This window comes from Athene noctua, chromosome 1, assembly GCF_965140245.1.
Source record: "Athene noctua chromosome 1, bAthNoc1.hap1.1, whole genome shotgun sequence".
NCBI classification, from domain to species: Eukaryota; Metazoa; Chordata; class Aves; order Strigiformes; family Strigidae; genus Athene; species Athene noctua.
In genome coordinates this window covers 147,098,463-147,123,131 of record NC_134037.1, presented here as the reverse complement: position 1 = coordinate 147,123,131, position 24,669 = coordinate 147,098,463, and the positions used below count along the sequence as shown (strand labels likewise).

The 24,669-nt window shown below is 40.4% G+C and overlaps 1 protein-coding gene across 2 annotated transcripts in view; it reads right to left on the bottom strand.

Moving 5' to 3' along the window:
- Positions 1-709: 709 nt before the first annotated feature.
- CRYBG3 (crystallin beta-gamma domain containing 3) overlaps positions 710-24,669 on the bottom strand; it is a 91,542-nt gene continuing 67,582 nt past the window's right edge. Inside the window, exons 15-22 of one of the 2 annotated variants that reach the window (XM_074899948.1) lie at positions 23,866-23,898; positions 19,836-19,945; positions 19,171-19,297; positions 10,767-10,906; positions 7,247-7,370; positions 4,838-4,996; positions 4,079-4,238; positions 710-2,675 (exon numbers count right to left, since the gene is read on the bottom strand). In XM_074899948.1, the coding sequence (XP_074756049.1) occupies positions 2,587-2,675; positions 4,079-4,238; positions 4,838-4,996; positions 7,247-7,370; positions 10,767-10,906; positions 19,171-19,297; positions 19,836-19,945; positions 23,866-23,898 (942 nt within the window). In that variant the 3' untranslated portion in view covers positions 710-2,586. Of the gene's footprint in view, positions 2,676-4,078; positions 4,239-4,837; positions 4,997-7,246; positions 7,371-10,766; positions 10,907-11,115; positions 11,385-19,170; positions 19,298-19,835; positions 19,946-23,865; positions 23,899-24,669 lie in introns of those variants that run through there. The other variant, XM_074899957.1, reaches the window with a different exon arrangement.

Here is a 24,669-nt window from a genome sequence, read left to right as displayed (position 1 = left end):
CCAGCCTTTGTTTTATGTTTCTGTGTAACAAAGCATTGCAGTACATACACTTCACTGCTTTCTGGTACCAGACATGACTTTTCGCTTTGGGAAAATACGCATCAGGAAAAACAGGTAAGTGGCTCATTGTCCAGTGAGCCACAGCTCCATGTCTGTGGATGGATGAAGTAACACCACCAGTGCTGTGCTCTCCCCTTTCCTCTGGATGTATGCCTTGATGGGGAGGACATCTAAAGGTACACATAGACCAGGCCCGGGGACCTTGGGCAAAAATAACTTGTTTTCTCATTTGTAAAGTTTGCCATCAAGAAAACCTGTTTGTTTGCTCCAAGAGAACAAAACCTTCTCAGTAAAAGCTGTGTATATTGTTTCCCAAACCCCTTTCCTCTCAGATACTGCCACTGCTGGCATAAACAAACAATACTCTTTAACCTCTATGTCCCCCAGCACCAATTTAATATGAAAGTAACCCAACGCTGTAACAGGAATCTCTGTCTTCAATACTCACTTGATGGGAAGATGCACTTATTTTAATACTTGAACATCGATGTTTAATATGCAAACCACTGTAACAGCACAGTCACGGATTCAATATACTTGCCCCTTTTCTGTCCATTTGAAAGGAAGTATTTTGCAGGAATGTGCTTGACAACTGCTAAAAACTACTGTTGTATTTAGTTTGTTTAAAAAGAAACGAGCTAGCAAAATGTTCCTCCTAAAAAAAGTTTTATACAATTAAAATATACATGCTTTGCATTTTACATTCAAGATCTCTAGAGTACAAAAGCCTGCTTTACTTTGTTATGTAACACTGACACACCAAATATGGTTTAGTCATTCTTAGTACACAGGCTTTAAAAATTTCATATGGAAAGCAAGTCACATGCAGAACACTTGATATACTGACTTACATAAAAAAACCTGAACATGTACTTTAGTTGGAAAAATATATACATACATTTGAGGATGTTACTTAAACAGCAGATTTATGATAATTTTAGAACGTAAAATAGTAAGTGCAAGTAGATTGTTCATTTTTTTAAATAGTACTATATAGAACTCTATTTAATACAAAAATAGACATCCATATATTTTATTTCTGTGGCAAACTTAGGGTTTTATTTGTTTGGGGATGAATCCTGTTTGAATGCACAACTGGAATAGTTACAGCTTTTGGAAACTAAAGTATCTGTCTTTAGCTAACCTAAGCTCTTTAAATAGTTATAGAAATACATACCCTAAATATACAAATAAGGAAAAAAAAAATTACCTTTTCAGTGAAGTAGATGATGATTAATTTAGTGACGCTGAAATGAAGTTACCAGGGATCTATGGGACTTCTCTTCCATGCCAGGTGTTCACAGCCCTACAACCCTGCGGTTCCTTCTGTATTGTCAGTGTTGAGCAAGGAACACGCTTTTCAAGCCTGCACCCATTGCACTCCATTAAGGTGTTGGGCTCTGTCTGGCTCAAGTGAGAGCTAGCAGGCTGGTTGCACAGTGCTGCAACTGAGGAAAGCACGGGCATGCCAAGGTCTGGAGCTCATCCTTTGGGCTAAGATGTGCACGTTCTTGATGAGCCACAGTAGGGTTAACATGCAGTTATGCTGTGCTTTTAATGTTAAGCAAGCATTGAAATGCGGGCTGCTAGCACCTTTGAAAATACAGACTCGGGTGAATTATTTTCTGAAGGAAGACACGGTGGCATGAACAAATTACACTGTATTAAATTAATCTATATAGAGCAAAACAAAATACAGCTAGAGTTAAAATCATGACTGCTCTAAATGCAGCTAGCCCTTGTGGAAGTCTAGCCTGACCAGGACCATTTCTCCGCTTTTGATACATGCACATACGGCTCCGTGTTAAAGGTGATCTTCAGTGGTAACTCACAACGTCATGGGTTGGAAACAGGCCAGGGGTAAGCAAAACCAATTCCTGATGCTGGAAATTTGGTACTGTTAAAACAATGGCAGAGGCCTGCCAGTGAGAGCATGGGGGCGAAGGGGGGCTTTCTCTGTCGCCTCATTTCACAGGCTGAGCTGGCAATTTCTGTTCAAAGTTGTCTTCATAAATAAATTGCATTGTAGCAAGATACACAGTTTGAGCTTTGGGATTGCTTGGAGCTTAAACAGCTTCACTTGGGACATAAAAGTCCAAATCAACCTCTTTCAAGCTCATCAGTGCATTCATTCTTCAGTGAGCTTCCCTCAGTTTGAGAGGAAGGTAAAGACGGCATTTCTAAAGAGCCTTTCCCCTATTATCTCTTTGCAGTTCATACCCTGCAAAACTTAAGTCTAGTCTTTTGCATTTACTTTTAATACTTCCGATGAAGAGTAATAGTGACTTTCATAGGAGCAGCCTCTAAAGAATCGGTGTCCCTGCAGAAAGCCATCAGATCAACCTCTCATCTTCCAGGTTTGTGCAAAATTTAGTTGTTTTAGCACCAACTGGTGCTTGGTATGAAGGAAAGTAGAAGTTGCTGCTCCAGGTTCCAGTGGTGTGTGACTGACTTCAGTAGTTTGGGTTTTTTTCCCCTTTGGGTCTTAACAACCCACACAAGGTCCATCTGTGTGGTGGGTTTTACTCACAATATTTCAATATCCCATTTTTGTGAATGTTTGTCATCTATTGGCTGATTCATAATGATGTGATTCTTGTCATAATAATTTCCTCCTTAAAAACAAAATAATGAAGGAGAAATTTTAGCAAGAAATACTCAGAAAATTCTGTACATAATCTTCAAGAAGTGTGACTAAGTAGGAAAAGTAGCCAAAACCCAGAAATTCCATGACGTAGGGGGCTGCTGTCTGCCCCTGTATGTTTCTCTCCTTCAAGCTGTCACCTGTCAGCTTAGGCCCTGAGGAGCTCTGTGAGTTAGGAAGCAAGAGTAAACCACAAACCGTAGTCCTCAAAGGTACCTTTGTGCACAGAAACACCACCTCTAAAGAGATTTTGCTTTTGGCAGATACCGAGGTCCCACTGTGTATCTGGATTTTTAAGGCACATACAGCTATAGTGGAAATACAAACTGACAGATACATGTGAGACTACTTGGTGTGGGGTATCCATTTCAGCCACAGACTTAAGTCGTCCTTAAAATAATGTTTCTCTCCTTTGAATACATGTAGCAGAGAAATGACGGTACATTTTTTACCATTATAAATAAAAATCCACTAAAAGAAATAAGTGCTCTAAAGAGCTATCAAGTGGGATCTTGCCCCCCCCAGCCTTCAACATTATATTTTGCAGTAACTGAGGCAGCACAGTTCTCTGGTACTTTTAAGTTGCCATCAGTATCACCGGTTGCATTTAATGGCTTTGTAGTAACTATGAATTAGTAATGGTGATTAAACTCTTTAGTTCTGGAAGCCAGAAATGCTCTATTATTTCAGCATCATGGGGCTAAGAATTAATTATCAGCAAGTTTGAGCTGCAGAGGTTGGACGTGGAATGGCCAGCAGGACATTCACTGAAAAGGCTGGTGACTTCACCTGTGGGATGTGCCCTCACCCTGGTCTGGAAGCCCTTCAGGGGCGTTAGGCTGTCACCCTCAGAAGACACAGGCAACCAGCCGCTGCAGTCCTGGCCCCACGTCCTTCCCCTCGGGATAAAACCCTACAGGCCAGCAGCAGGGCTTGAACAAATTAGGTGCGAGGAACGGGCATTCTCCTGTGAGGTAGTTCTGCCATAATGGATAATTAGACGGAGCAGGACTTGAGCAATGCCAGTTTTAACCAGCCTGAAAACATTAGGAGTGAGCACTGAGTCATATCAATTCCATGGTTACTTTTTCTTCACCATTTTGTCTTCTGTAACTTGAATTTCTTGCAATCAGCCCTACTGAACTCCCTCAGGTTGAATAGTTGATTTGATCTGAGATCAGAAGTGTAAGGTTCTCGCCTGCCCTTTTTTTTCTTGTCCCACTGTCAAGCAAGTGGACACACACTTAACAGGAAAGACAGGATTCAGTATTTAACCGTAAGTACAAAAAGAGCTGGAATATGACAATTAACCTCAATCAAAACTGCACTTATAACATGTGAGGTTTTTAGCAGTTTGTTTGTTTTTCAAAATACCTTTAATATCAAGCACCAGTTGTTCGCTGAGGTATGAACTGATGGTTCCATCCTCATTGAGCCTCCACTTTTGCCTGTCCTTCCCATGTTCTGTCCAGAGCGCAACTTTGGCCCCAGGCACATCTCTGCCACCAATGACATCCAGACAGGCATTGTTAGCCTAGGAAACAAGAAGAGAAGTGAGATCCAGGCCTCAAAGCCTCGGTTTTGTTCTGACTTGCTTCAGTGGCAGGCACCGAGCATATTGCAGGCATTGTGCCAGAGTTGGGAACAAGCCTGGCAGACAAGCCAGGAACATTATTCCGCAACTGACCAGCTGCTTGGTCAAAGGGGGTGGTCTTTTCCTTCAGATGTTTCTTAATTAATATAAAAAGATAATTATTTAACATAACAGATTACCAAGGGCAGTGTTAATACAAAATCACTTACTTTCTTCACATACTACTTTTCAGAGAAACTCTTAACTCTTTAGAGGTAATAAACTTAAACTTGTGACTTCAGACAAAACAAGTTTCTACTTCCAGGAACAATCAGTCCCATTCGACATATGCGAAAAGTAGTCCAACTTGCCAAAGCAGACAGACTTCATTCGTCTGTACAAAGGAGGAGGATGTAGGTTGTAAGAGTTTTGGTTTAAGACACATGGGAGAGGCCAAAAGCTATCTGGGTGTTAACACTAGCCTACAGTAAAAGCAGGAAGTGAAGGTGAGAAGAGAGCAGGTGATAGAGTCTGCCCACCTCCAGCTTCCTGAAACTCACCTTGGATTTGAAGAGTCCACGACAGTAGTGCCAGATCTGGGTATTCTTGCCGTTGTATGGGGATGCGCACACTGACGTTGCTCTTACATCTGCTAAGCTTCCAGCGACTGTCAAATATTTACCTTGGGCTCTGTTCTTCACTCTGAGGTACACTGCTGGCTGAAATAGTGGGAAGGAAGACAGTTAGAACACAGAGATTAAGAAAGTTGATGTGAGAATGCCTCCCCTCCATCTTATATCGGTTTTCTAAAGTATATATGGCATTTCCAGTTTCAGATGAGGATGTTCAGTAATTTTTTTGTTGGAAACAAATGTGCACGTAAAGTGATAGTGTTTTTCACGGGCAGATAGACAGCTGTAAGCAACACTTTTACTTTTTAAGAAAATGTATTTATGTCTATAGAACCAATTCCTAGGATATACAAGTATCTCTAGTTCAGCACATTTCCCTCATTCCAAGGCCAGTAGCTGGGCTGTAATCCACAAACTTTTTATTCTCAGGACACAAAACTTACGGAGTCACATACCCAGCAACTTCAGCCCCCATTAACTGAAATATATGGCAGAAAAGTTACACTGCTGCTTTTGAACAGACATGGAAAACGGTACTGGCTTGGCATCAGTTTACTGAGTTTACTCAGTTTACTCAAAAAATAAGGAGATTTTGCTCTGTTACTCACTGATATCTGGCACAAATAGAGATCAGTGAATTATAAGGGGTAGCTCTGCTGGAATGCCAACTCAAGCACAGTTTTTCTTCTGGGAGCTTTGAATCTCTTTTTTTTCCATATTACAACAAACTCTAAGGTACAGATGAAAAAGCCTCTCTCCCACCAAGCATCCATAAGCTAATGTGTATTAGTATAGTGTATAGTTTACAAGGAAGGGATTGTTTTATGGTCACAGCAAAATTTTTGTGTCTCATTTTACATGAGTTCCAAATATTTTTCTTTTTCTTGCACTATCTCTTACACTGGCAGACTTGACTGGTTTTGTAATTGTAATGGATCCAGGGAGGGAAGACAAATGAACTGGTGTGGGTTTGTAGTATTACTTCAGTCTCAGAAAAAATTCCTAGATGCCCACAGAAGTGTCAAGCACAGGTAGCTAACTGCGTAAACTCAAGGAAGCCCTCAGTTTTCAGGGTTTAAACCAAAACAAAAAAAAGTCACACAAACACCAGATGCCACATTAAAAAAAACCCAAACAAACAAATCACAGAAACCCCAGAAGCTGATGTAGGATCTTACAACACTACTCACTGTGGCAGTGTAAAAGAGGATGTTACCAAATACAAAAGCTCTTCAGATTGCTAGCTAAGAGAGAATTCTGTTTTTAAGATCAGCACAAATAACTTACATTACTATTATTTGCAAAAACAAAGCCAAAATGGGATCCTTTGGTAGTTACCACTTCCAAAGAATTTCAAGGAGCTGTAACTTCATGGAATAACAAATCACTGGGAGGAAAAAACCCACCTAACTCCTTTACTTTTCAGGGGGGCAGGGCAGATAATGCATAACTAATACTAAAGATTATTTCTGTTCACTGTGGTGTTTCCCCAGTTGAATCTGATGTTTAAAAATAAAGCAGCATTTGTCATGAAGTGGAAACAAGTTGTTCTGGGAGCAGCAGAACTAACAAAACCTCTTTTCCAGTGGAGTTACTGCTTACATTCCCTGCCAGTCTCCCCTGTCCTTCTCCTCTGCCCAGGCATTGTCCTCCCACCGCTGCGTGGCTGGGCACACAGCAACACCTGCTTTCATTGGTTTGGAGCTTGTGTGTCACTGATGACCTGATGTGTCTTGGAAAGCAGGGAAGCAGAATTGCACCTGCTTTTCCTTGAGTGAGGGGCATTTATTTCAGTCTTGCTTCTCTACCTACCTTTCACAGAGCTCCTAAGAACTTTGTGGTTTTGAGACTTGGATCTTTGGATGAGATTGAAACTGGCATTACTTGGGGTTGAGGCAGAGAGGGGAAACCTGGCAGGACTGCATAAGCTTTGCTTCTTTTGGAAATCCAGGCTACTGCACAATAAAATTTGCTTTTGCTTCCATTTGTGTAATTATCAAACAAGCTAATATAGAATTGGTTTTCTCATTATTATTGTTACATGGCAAAAACATAAAAATAGAGCATCTACAGAACATGCTCATGAGCCATTCAGAAAACCAAAACTTTGCTCCAAGAAACCAGGAATTATTTCTCTTTAGAAGCCTAATACAGATCTCAGTAACTGCCACTAGAGGAATTTTCTGCTTCAGTAATCTTCCAGTAGGTCCTTCTGGCTGTCATCATTTGGCATGATTTAAGAAGTACAATGCACACTGTTACACCTAGTAGTAGAGTTGATACTGGTGTACTAATCCCTGTCCAAAAAAAAAATTTCCTTGTACAGTCTTACAGTACCTGCTTCATAGGACGAAGGGAGCCAATTACTTTCCAGCCACTATGTTCATTCCAGTTTGAAATCTCACTGGGCTCCAGCAGAATCTGTTTTCCTAAAAAATTACATCCCTCGTATGCAATCCACCTGGATATAGAAAACAGAAAATGAAAGACTACATGTTAACCATAGCTAAATGAAACTACAGGCTTGTGCTCAGGACTGTGGTCTTGAAAGCCCCCCAACCTCTCCAGAGCAGTGCTAGTATCAAACCCCTATTACTGTGCCACAAAATGCCATCTACTTCAGTGGTTTAACTGTTTTATGTCTAAATTATGACCTGTTTTCCATTTGCCTGCCAGAAACTTGCAAACTCCACTCCTCACCCTCCATCCCCATTTTTTCCCCCCAAATATGAGAAACTCTGCATGAACCCAGATGGGAATAATGCAGGTTTCAGTAGGAAATGAGGAAGCCACACTAGGTGCCTGGTTGTACAGATTAGTTATGAGAGGATCTTGTCCAATGTTTTATTTTGTTACACTTAAAGCTTTTTATAGCTATTTTTTTATAGCTATTCTAATTGTTTGAAAACACATACAAAATATTTACTCCAAAACCTATACATTGCTGTAACAGGCTTCCCTATAGTGAATATATCTGAGCCACAGATGTGGCTGAATCCTTTATCAACAAAGAGTTAAAGCACCGGCGGCACATATAGGTCCCTTGTTATTTAGGCATCTGCTCAGTAAATACTGTGTTGTTGCTGAAAAAGGCAGCCTCCGGATCACAGATTGGTTTTGTTTATATCAACAGGACACTGTTGTGCAGACAGTGAATCCTAAATGCTTGACTCATTAACTCATCTGAACACAAAGCAAATACACTTACCTGTTTTACAGGTCAGCTGTCAAGAACACGAGGGATGGCAGCTCTCTAAGCCAGTGAAAAAACATCCAAAAATGGTGCTTGCAGCACCTGTAATTTATTTTTCCCCACTGCATGTAATTTGGAGAAACCGACAGCCAGCCTTGCTCAGGCCTCCATGGAGGCTAAAGTGTGCCAACTGTGAACTACCTCATAACGAGGCTTATCACCATTTCCTCAAATTAAGTCCCATACCTCCTGACTAACAGGTATTTGGAGAAGCCTGACCACCCCTGTCTGTTCCTTACCCTTCTAACACATTCCCGACTTTTTTCTTGAGATGCTTTCTGTCAGGTCCCTGAGAATTCACTGTTAACATTGTTCTCAGGGCATTCAACAGCCTCATTTAAATGCAGTTTCAAAGCAGACATTTATAGGAAACAGAGAGGGAAAAGACTGTTATAATAATGACCACGTGAAGCCAGGTTAGGCTTCCAGCATTCAGTGACACAGACAAAACTCATCTCGGCTCTCACGCAGACCAGCGGCCTCTGCTGTGTCATCCTTCCCACTCTTGGAGTACCTCAGCCCCCAGCCCCCTTGGCCAAGCTACAGTCCAGGCTCGTGCCATTTCTCACTGAGGTGGTCAGCTGGCTCAGGAAGGATCCTTGTAACCAAGCCTGTCAGCAAGATGCCATTGATATATTACATAAATCTTCGTCATTTGTCTGAAGCTGACAGTAGGCTTTGGGGCAAGGAGCCGAAAAACCTCCAATTTGGAGGTTCCTGAACTCTTGATCACAGATAAGAAAAAAACCCCCTCTAGGACATCCCAGAATCACCTGCCACCCTCAACCTTTAGGCTGCCTATCTACAGCGTGGGATGGGGATGGGCTGTGGAGATCTGGTTTCTAGGGAGCATCACCAGGAGATCAGGAAAAGCCCAACCATTCTGCCCTGGGCCTTCCCAGACACACGGAAGCAGGTAACCTGGCTTGGATACTAAGAAATGAACAGGAAGATGGAAAAGGGGCTGGGTTCTTTTGCTCATTCTCCCATGCTTTTCTACTGTGTGGTCCCAAAGCCATCCCCCGTCCTTTACAGCCAACTGCATGGGCAAATTGATTTCATTTCCAGTTCCATGCCCCTGATGAGAGGGCAGGGAAAGTTCATAAAGATATGTTCCCCACCAGGACACACTTTAGACTCTTAACACCTCTACAGAGGCATGAAGGTTTACACTCCCACCAGAAATGTCAGGTCTTCCTCCCAAAGAAGGTCCTTTTCTCAAAACTAGCACAGCGAATGCGCGTATACTGCTCTCAGCCTCAAATCACAGCTGCTTGCCCCTCTCACCTGGGGCATCACAAGACAACAGCTGCAGATGATCACTATATTTTCAGCAAGGGCTCAGGATGAAAGTGGGACAGATGTTAGAGACTAGAGTTTATAGTGAATTGGAAAAGCTGTGGGAAAGCTTATATTCACTATGGCCTGCAGCTAAAGTCAAGAGCTACTGGCTACTCTTAAAGAAACAGAGGTTCAATCCTTAACCAACCTTTCAAGAAAATGATTGTGTGAAATTCCTGAAAGAAACAGCCCAAGGTGCTCTGCAGCATCAGCTACGTTAGGCTTAGCCTTTTCACCAACCTCGAAAATTCAGGAGCATTCAGCAGTGTCATCACAAATATCCACAGAGGGGTTTTGACTTCTAGGTGGTAACAGACTTGATTTATCATAAGAATCACAATAGACAGACCTAAGCCGTGAACAGCGCACACCAATTCCTTGCCCAATTAGTTCAAATTTTGTGTGGTTTTGTGTCATCCTGTAAGATCTCTCAAGAAAATTAGAGCCTTGTCTATGTGAAAAAGGTGGGGAAAAGGTTAAAAATAAACACAGTAAATGTGCGTCACATTAGAAGAACAGCAGTTTCCAGTCAGTCTCAGTTGCAGGACAAGACTCTGCAAGTTATTTGTTGCAGCTGTGGATGTGGAGGCTGAAAACCTGGCCAAGCCAGAATACTTGGGAGTTTCTCCAAAAGGTGAAAGGGGAAAACGTGGAACAGGTTTGAAGGTCACTTCTGCAGATGTAAAATGGTTTTCACAGAAGACCCTGGGTGTGTATTCACACTCATGGAGGGGGGGGTTTTAAACTAATAACAGAAGCAAATTACTGTTCCAGCTGTCAGATCTGTTCTGAGCTTCTCTCAGAAGTTGCTGCCTCTTTGGCAGCTGATCAGCACATCTAACTTCACTGAACCACTGCAGTGGGTTAAGTTAAATCACCGTAGTTTATAGTTGGTATCTTACAGGCAGTTAATAAAGGCAGTCCAAGTTTACTCTACCTGTCTTTGTAAGTCACCAATCAAAACTTACTTGCTTTTGGTTCTGGGCTTAAACAACAGGCTCCATTGTTTGCTACTGTATAGGGATAAAAGGATAGTTCTTACAGGGGGAAATACACCCTCTGCCCAGAGTTTTTGTTCATTTTGGGTCCTGATACAAAATGTGGGTCTAGCATTCAGCCGCATTTTAGGATTTTATATTGTCTCAAAATGAAAGTTAGAATGTAAAACACATCTTATGAAAAAGATAGTAATCAGGAGAAAAGACATGCTCAGTATTAGCTACTACAATGCAAAACTGACAAGAATATTTCTTCTGTACTTACAATCCACTTCTCACCCATACAGACTGAGTGTAAAAATGAAGGTCCTCGTTCAAAACAGAATTGATGGGTTCACCGAAGTGCAGCTCTCTGCCCTTGCAGCATTCTAGAGCAAACAGACTGATGGATGGCTCAGCAAAAACCTGCGAGGGGAAGGAGAAAAAAAATGCAAAGTTTTACTAGGAATAGTCTTCAGTTGTTAGGTATGATGCACACATCTGCCCACTTCAGTTTAATTTCCACATGCTTTTAGGTTAGGTCATGCTCCCTCAGCAAATATAACAGCAAGGAAAAAAAACGTACATCCACCAACAAAGCACACAGGAGCTGAAACATACTGCAAGGGGCCTTGTCATCAGAGTATGGTGCCCCACTGACACAGGCCAGAGCCGTTTCGAGATGCAGAGGCCTCTGTTTGCAAAATCTCTTTTTGATCCAATTCATATCATCGGGGCCTTGACTCCTTTCCATAAATCCAGTTTACTTATTTATTGATGGAACAGGTTACAGCAGTAGTTTTCAGGGTGATCTGCAGGTTGCATCGAAAGTAGTGAGGCAAATCACAAGTCTATTGTCCATAGACTTTGATTAGCAGTGGTTCACTGGAAAAATCTCAGGGATCTAACAAAAATTGTAAAAGGTTAAAAACATCAGAACATTCCCGTTTTTCTTCTGACAATATTAAAGAAATAGCATAATTAGTAACCCCTTTAATTTCATGTAGAACTGAAACAGTTTTCATTTAATGTCCTTTTTTACAGTTGAGAGATGGCCTACGAAAGCAAATTAAAAGATCAGTTTGCACAAATATATGGTACAGCTGTAAGATCAACAGAAAAGCACAAAGGGAACAGATTTCAAATACACAAAGTCAGTGCCTTAGTACATGGAACACTTGTACAATTTTTCAGCATTTTAAACCTAAAACCATAAAGGAAGTATTGTAACTAAAATCGTAAGCACTTGTAATTTATATCTTGATAGAGCTGGTAAAGGAAGAAGGAATAAGTCTGAATAACTGCTTCAAATAGCAGCCTCTCCAGGGAAGTCATCTGGCTCTTAGGAGATGTTACCCTGAGATAGCTGGCCCAGGGAAAAGGTAGGATTTCTTTTGCAGCAAAGACATGGCCTCAGGTGAAATGAACAAAGCAAAATCTTGCATTAAAGTTGACACAGGCACTGAGTAATTAAGAGCATTTAACTTTCATGTTTGAAGAGGCACATGTAGTGTAGTGAAGTGTCTCTGAAGAGCTCAGTGGTGATTCAGGACTTACGAATTTACTGGCACTGACTCAGTGCACTTGGTACGTAGCTGGCTGTTCAAATCCTGCCTCAGAGAAATTGGTTTCCTCTGCCAACCAGTGCAGGGACGTTATAAGTCATGCAACACTGCATAGACAGGGAGTTTGCTGAAGCATTTAAAGAAGAGCCTGGGATCATCCACCAGGAGAGCTTTTTAAAGCCCACTGCACTCCTAAAAAATTAACGTTACAAAACAGAAAGAGATTTTTAACATTTTTAATTGGGAATGTCAGTTCTTTCCACCTGCCTTCTGCTGGATGAGGTGGGTCAAATTTATGGTGTGTGTCTAAAGGCTTACTTTGAAATCTAGGCCAGCATACCTAGTGCAGGCAGCTACTTCTCAGATTGCTTTGCTCATCAAGGCAGCATCATCACACTCCAGTTTGCAAAAGCCTACTCCCTTGGCACTGGCTTTCACCTGAGTGGAGAGCAGAAGCCATGTCCAGAACCGGTCCAACAGGGAAAATTTTCACAAGTGCATTAGTAAGCATGGGAAAGGCCATTTGGCATCCTTGTTTTTAGACATTGTTACCAAAGCCTAAAATCCATCTTGCTGTTGCAATATGCAATATGTTAAGAGACGGGGATGCTGTACTAGATGGACCAGTCATCTGATCCAGCATATCCATTTATATACCAAGAATCAGAACAGCAAATTGGTGAAGTCAGATAAAATGACTTTAGCTCTCATGTGGTTGAGACTGTTTGAACTCAGTGGACCCGAGAAAGCCCTGTCTGGTTGCGCAGAGTCCCAGCCTGTCGGCACGCAGCAGACGTTGCATCTATGACAGACACACACAGCCGATCACAGGGGACTGATACTGCCTTTTCAGCGAGACCTCAGGACTCTGCTGGCACAGACGTGAAGCACAGTAAAAGAAAACATGCTGATGTTTCAAGCACTGAAGCTCGTATTTCCATAGCCATATATAGAGCAATGAGCTGATTACTCACTTTCTATACACCATTTTACACCAACAGCTGGCAGCAGTGACTTGGCCTGGCTTTTTTCTCTGATTTTGTTTTCATAGCTCCATGGAAACTACCAACAGTAAAAAACAAGGTTTTGAGGCTATGCTGTTATGCTTACTATAGAGGCATCTTGCTCCCACCCTTCCTTGCAGAATGCTGAGGTGCACCCTCACCCATTTTTAGGCTGAACAGTCATCACCGATAGGTAAGAGTGAGACTGACAGGATCAGCTGTCTTCCTCCCTGGCCTCTCAGAACTGGGCCTTGGTGAACTGGGCTCTCTGAGAGCCAGAGGAAGGGCAACCAGGCAGAGAATACAAGAGGGGACAACTTCAGATTGTGGCACTGCTTTAGATAGACCCCAGTCCCTGATTTTGAAAGGTGACATCTACATTTACCCATAGCGGTCAAGTCATTGCCCTGTCTAGGTCAGGATTACCTTAGCTTCCTTTCACAGTTATTTCAAGGAAAATACTTTGAAATGCCATCCTTTGGGGAAAGCTTGCCAACTGTAAGAATGAGAAAGCACGAAAAAATTACTTAATCTGATCTTTGTGTGTTAAGGAACTAACTGCCTTGCTTAAACCAGCACCAATAAAGTTTCAAGAGGTTTTGCTCATCTTGTTTTATAATGCCAGTGTCCAGGGAGAAACTCGAAGAGATTTATTACTTCAAGAGGCCGGTGATTAAGGAAGGCTTTATTTACACAATATTTCAAGACATAAGCAGCCTTGTGACCCGTTAAATGCAGTGATATTCTTTGCTTAACAGGTGTGGTAGCCTGTGGCTAATACAGCAGTTAATACCACGAAAATGACTCAGCTTTTTTTTCCCTCCCCATGGTGTGATTTCAGAGGCTGAAAGGTAAGCCATGGAAATCAATACACTAAAAATCTCTTGCACAGTTCAACTCAGCTCAGACTTTTTCCTCAATGACTTTTGACTCTAACAGCGAGAAGCTGTACATCACAAACTATTCACAATTCAGAACAGAATTTTATACTTTACCAGTTCAGAAAAAAAAGCAATGCATGCCTGAAGTGTTTGATATCAAAGATCAGTGCAAGATAAACTTCCTTTCAAATGCCTTTTGACTGCAGTGCAAACCCGCTTGATCCACTGAAAAGCCCTAGTGTACAGACACAAGGCAGCTAACCGAAAGGTGCTACAACTGAAAACCAAGTGCACAAGTGAATTTGCACACATGCTTATAATAAAAACAAGTATAGTTTTAGTTATGGATAACATACAGATAAGTTTTCATTATGAATTTTGTGAAAATTCTTACTAATAAAGCCTTTTTGGGAAGGGCTCACCCCAGAACATCTTTTTCCTTGCACATTTTTTTGCAAACTTAGATGGGAAAAACTAGTAAAGCCAAAGAAAGAAATCCACAGGGCTGGACTAAAGCATGACTGTACCTAGCCACGGCAAGGGTTGGTACATTTCCTCACTTTGTGTCCCTGCTGACCTGCTGCTATCCAAACAGCATTTGGCAGAGTCTTAACTGGAGGAGGCTCCACAGCTGTATTACAACATCCTTGGAAAAATCTTTACTCTTCAGTCTTGGCTAACTCATCATCTACAACTGCCTTTACTGAAGCTGTATTTGCCTGGCCACTCCCTTTGGTGTGGGCAGGATGCCGGGCTGAGGGAGAGGAACACAGTGCTGGACAACAGTAACACCCACAGTCCAGTCCCAGCTACACAAAACGACTCATTGCCTGGCCCTGGGAAACACCAATTAATTTCTGTAACAGATTTTATTATTTGCCTCACAAGAATGCTGGGCAGATTAGTTAACACCTGTATTTAACTTAGAAAAGATAATCTATATAGAAATACAGGAACCATCACAACCCATCAGACCAAGAATAAGGAATGCCTCAAAAAAAATGCCCCAAACCTGAAGTATTGTACAACTTACAACATTTTTGTTTTTAGAAACTGTGAGTCTGGTTTAACTTTAGAAATGGAGTTAATATTTTAGAAGGAAAACTAATTGCTTACTGCAACTATCCTGGATACTCTTGTCCATGTAAGTTACACCACATATTACAGGGAGTGTGACAAAACAACATGCCTGAGAAAAGACTACACTAGAGCTGAACTCCCCATTGTAAGAACATCTTGTAAGGGTCTCTATCCCAAAAGATTACATTCTTCAAGCAACAAACGCTGGATAACTGCCCCAGTAAGCCACCATGGCCCTATAAATGGCCCAGCTGACTTCACCTGCTCTTCTGCCACCAGGCAGGTGGCCCACGCTTTCCGTTTCATGAATTCATGGCAATACAAAAGACAAATCCTTGCCAACGTAGGCATGGAAACCTGCACCTCTGCAGCAAATGCAGCAAGCCTTAACCTATGCTATGCTTTTAACTGCCTGCAGAATAGCTATTAACAATGCTGCCAAATTTCATCAACAAGCTTTTCTTAAATGCTTTGGGATTTTTAGATGAGAGGACATGATGAGAGGCAAGTTACATTAGTTCCAGTGTTCCTACCACTACTAAATACATGTGTACCCTTCTAATGTTAAGTGGGCTTCCAAAGTGTGCAACTGCCTGTTCACTTAAAGAAACACTTTCCTTTGAAGTATACTTTTTACTTTTTCGCATATTTTTCCCACTTATAAAATAGTACATGAAAAAAACTCATTGGTCTTTCAGAAGCATTCCCCTTTTTAGAAGGGAAGGGGCCACATAACACATTGCCATTCAACATGCACTCTAGATTTACCAGTTCAGAAAAAATGCAACACACTCCTGAAGTGTTTGATATTAAACAAAGATCAGTGCAAGATGAACTTCCTTTCAAATGCCTTTTGTTTGCAGTACAAGGCTTAGGTGCTTGACCCGCTGAAAAGCAATATTGTACAGACACAAGGAAGCTAACCAAAAGGTGCTAAAAGCAAACTATATTTCTGGCAATTTTCAAACTAAAAACTTAAGACTTTAACTTTCCTGAAAAAAAAAAGTGTTTTTTTCCCATTTAGAACATTTGCTATGTTTGTTTGCATCAAAGCTGCATTTTCCAGACAACAAACTATTCCCTCAAATCCTTTCATATCGTCATATCTTCAATTGGTTGACTTATTTTCAAAAAAAAACACTCAAGGCTTTGCAGAAGCCATCTTATATAGATTAAGGTGTTAATGTTACCTTACTCAGTCACAAAAATCCCAGTGTCACCTTACAGTGTTGTTCTGTCAGGTCACAAGAGTGCACCCGTGCCATGAAGGAGTACTACAAGTATGTAACTTCAGTCCTCAAATTCTCCTTCCAAAATGGAGAGCCCAGAAATCTTGTGGCAGCTGACAACATCTAAAAAGTCCCTCAAAACTGTTACAGATTTAAAGTGAAAACACAGAGTTATGCTGAAGGTACTGCTACATGCAATAGCAAAAACACTGCTAGATGTTCCTTTTAGTTACCAGAACAGATAGGCACAGAAAGAGTATCTTGATTCAGGGTCAGATGCAGAAATTGCTGTGGATGCCCAGCCAAGCTGCACACCCCACAGGTGTCAGTGGCCTGTGCCAACTGCTGTGTTTCACACCTACTTTGGAGTCAGATCCCCGCAAAGAATCTATATTCTTACATACATCCTGAAGATAAAGCCTCAGAGTTGGGACTTCACTCAGCTGTACAATATTAAGGTAACATATAGTTAATTCCCATTACAATCTTGCCAATTAGAAAGGGAATACCCAGATCCTGTGTCCCTTATATCCTCCAGCAGATGTGTTCTATCCCAAAGGACTGGCTGAAACAATCTACTTCTCAAATATATAGCTAGACCACACCAACACCAGCCAGTGGACTTGGACTGTTTTCAAAGGCTGGTAATAAGCTAGCCTTCTGAGTCCTTTATATTGCTAAAAGTGTATTTTTGTCCCCTCTGTCAATGCCACACATGGGCCTCTACTTCTAGTCAACATCTGGGATCCAGAAACCTCACACATTGAAGCAATACATGGCTCCTCCCGGTGTAAAAGTCCTTCCAACAGTTACACTTGCAGCAAATGCCTCTTACATAGAGGAGAGCTGGAAACAGCGCACATTCAGGGCTTTGTGTCTGGGTTAAACACTTTCCCTCTTACACGTGAGCTATCAAGATACACACCTTAGGTCTGAAATTGGGCTGGTGTATTTAAAGCTGAACAAAGGAAGAGGTTCCCAATGTCACAACTGAATTCAATAAAGCTGGACAACAATTTCACTTGGGAATACGCTTGCTGCTCTCTTGAATGAGCTAACAGAAATATCTTCTAATAAAAAGGGCTCTGTTCCAAGAACAGTGCACTGCGGACAATGCACAGAATTAACTACGGCTGTTTCTGACCACTGACCGAGCTCACTGCTGTGTGCTTAACATCACGTCTGTACCACACAATGCCCCTGAGCACTGTCCCGTGTGATTAGCATACACAATGTGTTAGGAGCCCATGAGGCCATTTCTATTTTAAAACAGGTGTGGTTCAACAGGATTTTCTGCTGTTTAGTGCCTTGATTTTGTGAAATACAAGGGCTCCTATTTGCAAGAAAGGAACTGAACTAAGAGATGCAAGCCACTTACAAAGTACAGGAAGATGTGTGTAAGCTTCCCACACGCAGCCTGCCAAACACACTTCTCCCAGGGCTTGGCCTTCAGTAATCAAGGGCTGCCAGTACCTTCCCACTAGGCCAAGCTGCACAGTTACTTCCCTCTGAGATTACAGGCCAGAGAATTTGGATGAGACCTACCATTCATGTCAAAACTTCACTCTGATTTAGCAAAGCAGAGTCCAAGAGCCTAACGTGAAAAGGAGATCTTTAATCTGAAAACAAGGCTTTCAGCAGGTGGGAAGCTATAGCTCCACTGAAGTCACTGTATCTACATAACCTAGTGAAAAGACCAGCTCTCAAACTTGAGTGGCACATCCTTTCCACCATGCCCATGGCTTTTGGTGTTTGGTGTTTTTTTGATCTGTTTTTAAAAAATCTGTTCACAAATAGAAAAAAGGACTTCAATACTCAAAGGAAAAGAAATTGAGTAATCTTTAAAGTCTAGTTTTGTAAGAAATTGAAGGGCACACATCACATAGACTGCGTAGTGTGATTAGGGAAGGAGGAAGAGTTTTAGGGAAGTTGGTCAGTGCTAGGGAGCAGTAGGCAGAGCAGCCACTTGCTTCTCTTTTAATGACAGTGTTATGGCCATCTTATCTTTTATGCTCTTGCATTGGAATGTACTGAGATATGGGACAAAGGCACAGACATGACAGCAAGACTCCAGAGGCATATGTCCTGTGTGCAGGATTACAACAGGATCCAAAAAGCTGTATCTATCTTGTACTGGATAGTACAATGCATTCCTGTCCAATCCCCTGACCATAGAGGACCTTGTATCTCACCTCACTGCTACAGTAGGTCACTTGACTGCAAGATGTGTGCTTGGGTAGCACAGCCAATGTGACCCTAAAGTCACATGAAGACTCTATGCATGTGTAATAAGTACTTGTTCTCTATCTCAGAGGTCAGTAAGAGACAGGATGACCATGTGAGCTTTGGACTGGACTATCTGATGTGTCACACACAGCTCACAGGCCACATGCATAGTATATTATACCACTTTATTGCCCATGATTTGAGAAGACATTAGGAGGTGAAAACTTTTTTTATATTTCTGTAAAATAGTAAATTAAACAGCATTATGCAAGTATATGCTACCTTGTAATTTAAATTTTCATGTCTTCTGTGTGTACTTTGCGTTAAGCCTGAGCCCTGGCCGTAGGCCTAATAAAAGCTCTGTATGCTTAGACAGTGTGACGAAACCAGTGTCTCACTGTGTACTAAGCTTACTGAGTTGTAGTATAAAGACCAGTCAGAAAAACACCAACCAACTTGTACAAAAGAGAGAAACTTTGAGCCCAGAATACCCAAGAGCGTGTGCCTGCAAGTGACCACATTCATGCATGCACATAGCCTGACTTGTCCCTAACCTCAAAAATCCCATAAGCCAAGAAAACAAACTTCACTCTTCTCCTTGAGTGGGAGTTTAATCAAGCATTTGCTTCAGACATCTGACTAGGAAAAGAGTTACAAAACATGACTTTTTTTTTTTTTTTTTTTTTTTTTCAATAAAGTCCTTACGTATTGAATAGGCTTGAGGGATTTGACTGTAGCAGTCGGGCAGCCACAGGAACTGAGGTCAACATAGAGGCCTTCTTCCAGCACACAGTGATTGTCAGTGATTTCCCCTTGGTAATACAGGAGCCAACTGCAAGAATAATGTAAGAAAAAAGATTAGCTGTTCTAGCTGCTTATTAACAGTCAGTTTTTTTTTCAAGATTTAATATTTGCTAAGGAAGTAAGGAATTAAAAATTGGTTTGTTCTTGTTAAGCTTAAAAGTAAGGTGAATTGAAAGGCTATGTGACAAAGCAACCAAAGCAGCAAAGTCAAATCATGTGGTACAAAAATCTCAGTTCCAGAGTCAAACGACGCGAGTGGAATGCAGACGCTTCTACCGTACCAAGTTCTCTAAATCTGGAATAAATTCTAACAGCATTAAAAAAAAAAGAAACAAAAAAATAATCACAGTAACTGTGCAAACTTTCCACAGGGAAAGCAAAATGCATACTACTGAAACCAGTGAACAGGATGACAGTTACTGAGATGCATTGCAAGACAAAGCATCTAAGACATGATGGAATATGATGGGCATGTGTTATGCACTTTCAGCTGTCTGAAATTTAGTCATGTTTAAAAAAAAAAAATTCACATTACTTAAAACAATGGCATGTAAAACAACACTTACCATCCCCGAAGAACCTTAAAAGAACATGGTATGAATGATGTAAAATCAGAAACTTCTGCTGTGAAATCTATACATGCTCCTTGGAAATGTGTATTACTGAAAGCTCTGAGCTACAAGAACAAAACAAAACAAAACAAATGACTAGAAGGAAAACGAACTCATTATCATTAATGTAAACAGAGATAGCTGTGGTCTTACAGAAGCATCCGTTCAGTTCGCAAAGATACAATAAATAAAATGAAGCCTCATTTAAGGAATTTTTTTTACATTTCTACAGCTACTTTATTTTTAGAAAGATTGAGTGTTTTATCTTCTCTGGCCCCAGTACAGGATGCTTCACAGCAATGCTAAAGCAGTGGTATCAAGCCTAAGTTCAACTTGCAGCAGGAGAGGGCCCAGAGAAAAAGAGAAGGCTAGGACTCAAGGATATTATCTTCTATCCAAAGTACCCTGAACTACAGCTAAGTCTTGCTACAGTTCAGCAGTCCAGTGCTCAAAACAGGGCGGTGAGGCATTGGTCAAAAGATACAAGGCTACTGTTGACAAAATGCCTTGAAATCTTCTGTGACCACACTGATCACAGGTCATTTAAGAACTAGCAGGTGAATTTCTGGGAGAACTAGGTACAGTCTGGTAGATGCACCATGAAATTATAAAAAACAGCTTAGCTGAACTTCAGATGTCACAGTGAAGAACTTCAAGCCACATTGAAACATATGCCGCCAGTAAGCTGTGATCAATTAGCCCTGAAAAAGCAGTAAGGTTGAAAGTGTTGCAATAAATAAAAAAATTAAAAAAAAGAGAAAAATGTAGTATGATATAGCCTAATCACCTATAATTCTGTACCCTCGGGCTGCCACTGTGTAACTGAGGTGAATTTCACTTTAAAGCCTGAAAGAGAGGCTGGAAAAGAATGAAAAATTTAACTGTATCAAGAGAACAGCTCGTACTCTGTAATGGAAGAAAAACATGATGGCTGTTGCAAGAGCTACTTCCCCCTTGATGCCCCAAATTGGCCTAGCTTCTTGCCAAAGAAAAGAAATCAAATGTTTTTGCCAGTACAGAGCAAGAAGGCCAACACAAGTATGAGCAAACGGTTTTATGGAAAAGCTATGTTTTTAACAGAAATGAGTAGGTTTCCTATTAGAAAGAACAAGAAAGGCTTAACCTGGCCTTGCATACTGTAACTTCAAATTGGAGAACACAAATCAGCTACAATATAACATATGAAGTGTAAGTGATTTTTCTGTAAATATAATTGCACTGCTATGTCACAAAGCATCTATTTAAGCTGTAATTACATAGTATTTTCTACCCACTTATCTCAAAGCTCCTTTATAAGGGAATATATGTACACACAGTCTTTCTTTCATAGGCCAGATGCTATGCAAGGCTTTTAGAAAAGTCTATAGCTCATCTTTATATAGATTATACCTCATAATGAATGATAGTCTTAATTTGACAAATGCTGGGGTGAAATATGGATTCCCCAGTGAAAACATCGCATACCTGAGGTTACTCTCAAACTGTAGTTACTTCTACTTTGTCAGGGTTTGACATTACTATACTTCCTAAAAAGTCAATGGACACTATGTTGAAAATGCAAATACAAGTTATCACAGCAATTATCTCTGCTTCCTAAATAATCTGTACAAGTCAGCTGCTGTTAAAAGAGGCTTTGTTCTTGCTGAGCAAAACCAAGTCGTATTTTTAATAAATAAAATGAATGGCTTTTTCGAGTTAGTGATTTCAGGCATTCTTACGTTATGCGTACATTATTAGGGAGCCTGACAAGAGGAAAAGGTCAGGGGAGCTGCTGAGAGATTTAAGAAAATTTAGTTGCTTTTCAGTTTCTGACGAGCAACTAAAAACAGAAGTGAAAAAAGAGACACACTCTTGTAGACAGTTAAAACAGTTCTCTTAGCCCAGACATGTTTATTAAAGGTGGGAGAATGTATAATCATTCAAAATAACCAGTACAGGGCTTATACACGGGTCAAACATTAAGCTGCTTAAGAATTGGCCAGCTCATACACACCCATGCTTTGAAGTTCCAAACTAAAGACACTGTTGCATCCATGGAAACCTTATTTTACTCCAAATGGGAAATTTGTCATATTTATCCCGAAGAGCGTCCTTTACTTATCCTAACTGATTAAATATTCTCCCATTAAAAACTAATTCAAAACATTTCCCCTCCTAAAAGAACTGTAGCAATGAGTGATGTTCTTCCTTCCCTAGCTTTAGGGCAGAATCTTATGAAAGCCAGAAGTGTTGTAACTCAGGATAGTATTTTTTAAAAACAGTGTTGAGACTGCTATTAGAGAACCCAACAGGCAAAACACAAACTAGTACATGCCAGCATTTAAAGGTGACTGTGAACAGACACACACAGAGATTCTTGAAACTTCAAAGGTTTCAAGTGACCTTAAAGGTCTGCAAAACTGGATTAAAGCACACAAAGAATAGTTTTTGGGAGATTCAAAAAAAGTAGAAGAGTAAAAGATGGAGAGAAAATTATTTTCAACTGTTTGGATCCCGTTGGTTTCATCTGAGTTGGTTATTTTATTTGGTATCATTTACCAATGCCTTGCTGTGAATGTAGTTGCAAATCTTTGATTTGGTCAGAAACTGCCACATGAATAGGTCCAGCAGGAAATCAGTGTTTAAGACTAAAATAATACACCAATTATGTCTTCAGACAGGAAACATTTCCTGTAGTCCTGGGTTAATCATAAAATTGTAGAACTACTACTACTTGGATAAAAAGAAGGGTGTGGTCAACCTGCTAAGTAACACAATGTATGTATTTCCCATGCACTTACAGCTATTATACCCATCCAAGCATGCAAAAGCAAAATTGTGTCCAGATGAAAAAATACTTATGTTTTCTCAGACAGAACCATTGAACTCTAAAGTCTCTTTTGTCTGAAAAAATGTCATGTTTCTTGAAATAAAGTTTTAAAAATCTTCTTAATTAGGAGCATGTCAGAGAGAGAGCGCAATATAACCACTTAGATGCTTAGAGAGAGAGAGCAATATAACCACTTAGATCAACCCATGCTAGCAGCACATTCCAGGACAGAAAAAAGAAATCAAACAACTAATGCAGGAAGGGAGGAGAGACCTGTTGGGACAGAACATTGCAGGAGATACAGATACTCTTTGGTGATGAGCACAAACACTTAGGAGAAGGTTTTTAGTTTTGAATGATATCACATAGGCACATCATGGAACATAACCTTGTAAGGTAATGACCCTGAAGTGCAAAACTCTAACTTGTTCTTGAGACTGTAAGTGAATTAGAGGGACCACTTTCTCTTCATAAGTTGTCACCAAGTCAGACATGACTTTCAGGGAAATAGAATGTATCATAGAAGAGATTTATCACAGATTTGTTGTAATCAGGATGTGTTTAGTTAACATCATATGTTACTGTGACGAAAAGGGAAGCATGGAGCAAGTGGTGCCTGCTGCTAGAGGAGCAGCTATACATTATTGGGAGACTATGAAAAGCAGAGCTATGATCATCCAAGAATGAAAAACCCACCTTCCCCTGTTGAGGTATCTGCAGATTTGAAGAGTGCAGTTCAATTTTCTGCAGTTGATACTTTCTTATTCACCTCACACATGAATGAGATAGTGTCAAACCAGATATAATGCAAAACAATGTAAAGAATATATGCCACAAAGAGATGGGTAAACGCATGTGATAGCAAGTTTCCAGAAACAAGAAGGGAAGAGGAGGAAAATAAATAGCTAGAGACCCAAAGTCACTCAAAACATACTGAACTGCTTGCATTATTGAGGACAGAATACTAAAAGGTATGATCTGGAATAAAGCAAAGAGTCGAACATTAGCAAACTTAACCTTTATACATCTACTAGTTTCCTTCATCAATGCTCTGCTGTATGGAGATGATAACACTGAGATATCACCTGAACTAACAAAGCAAGGCATTCAACATTACCTGTATTTAATTATTAAATGTAGCTTAGAACTAGAGACTGTTATATAATGTCAACATACCAAATGTGGAGGCTCATTGGTTCCAAGTGGTTCCTGCAATAATAAATATATATACATGCATATAAATAAATAAATTTCATTACAATCAATTTCCTAGAAAACATGTCATGTTCCTGAAATGTGTTTATTATAAACACAAGAGCAGAGAAAAAACACACTTCCCACACTTCTTTTCCTCAGCCTCTACTGTGAGCTGCCTGTAAGCTCATGACTACCTACTTGCCTGTTCAGTCCCTTTCCACACAGAGAACTTGTATCAGCATTGAATAGTTCATATAATGTGGATTAGAGCCCATGTAGATGTCTCTATATTTATTTTTGACTCTATTTCTTGAAAAAAAGAGACAGAGTTAAAAGCAACAGAAGACTGTGACACCTCTTTCAACACATGCGCTTCAAAATAAAGTTAAATGTTCCATTTCCTATTTTCAGTGCAGTAGTATCATTTATTACATACTACTTAATGAGGATTTTCTTTGTTTTGCATTAGGGTTTTGACAGTTTTGGCACTAATCTATTTGGGCAAGCTGCACTACCTTGGATTTAATAATGGAATAAAAATATTTCCTGTCTTTATTCACTATATGCATTACAAATACTTTAGCATAAAGATAAGGAAAAAAAAAAACCAGACCTCTATTATACAAGAACAATATGGGCCAGATAAATTCTCAAGTATTTTTATATCCATTATCAATTTGACATTATAAATGACTATGTTTTAAGGCAAATTAATCTTTCCAGGCTGGGTTATTCTTTCCACGAACACAATCTGCAAAAGGGAAGTTCTTCTTATGAAGTTTC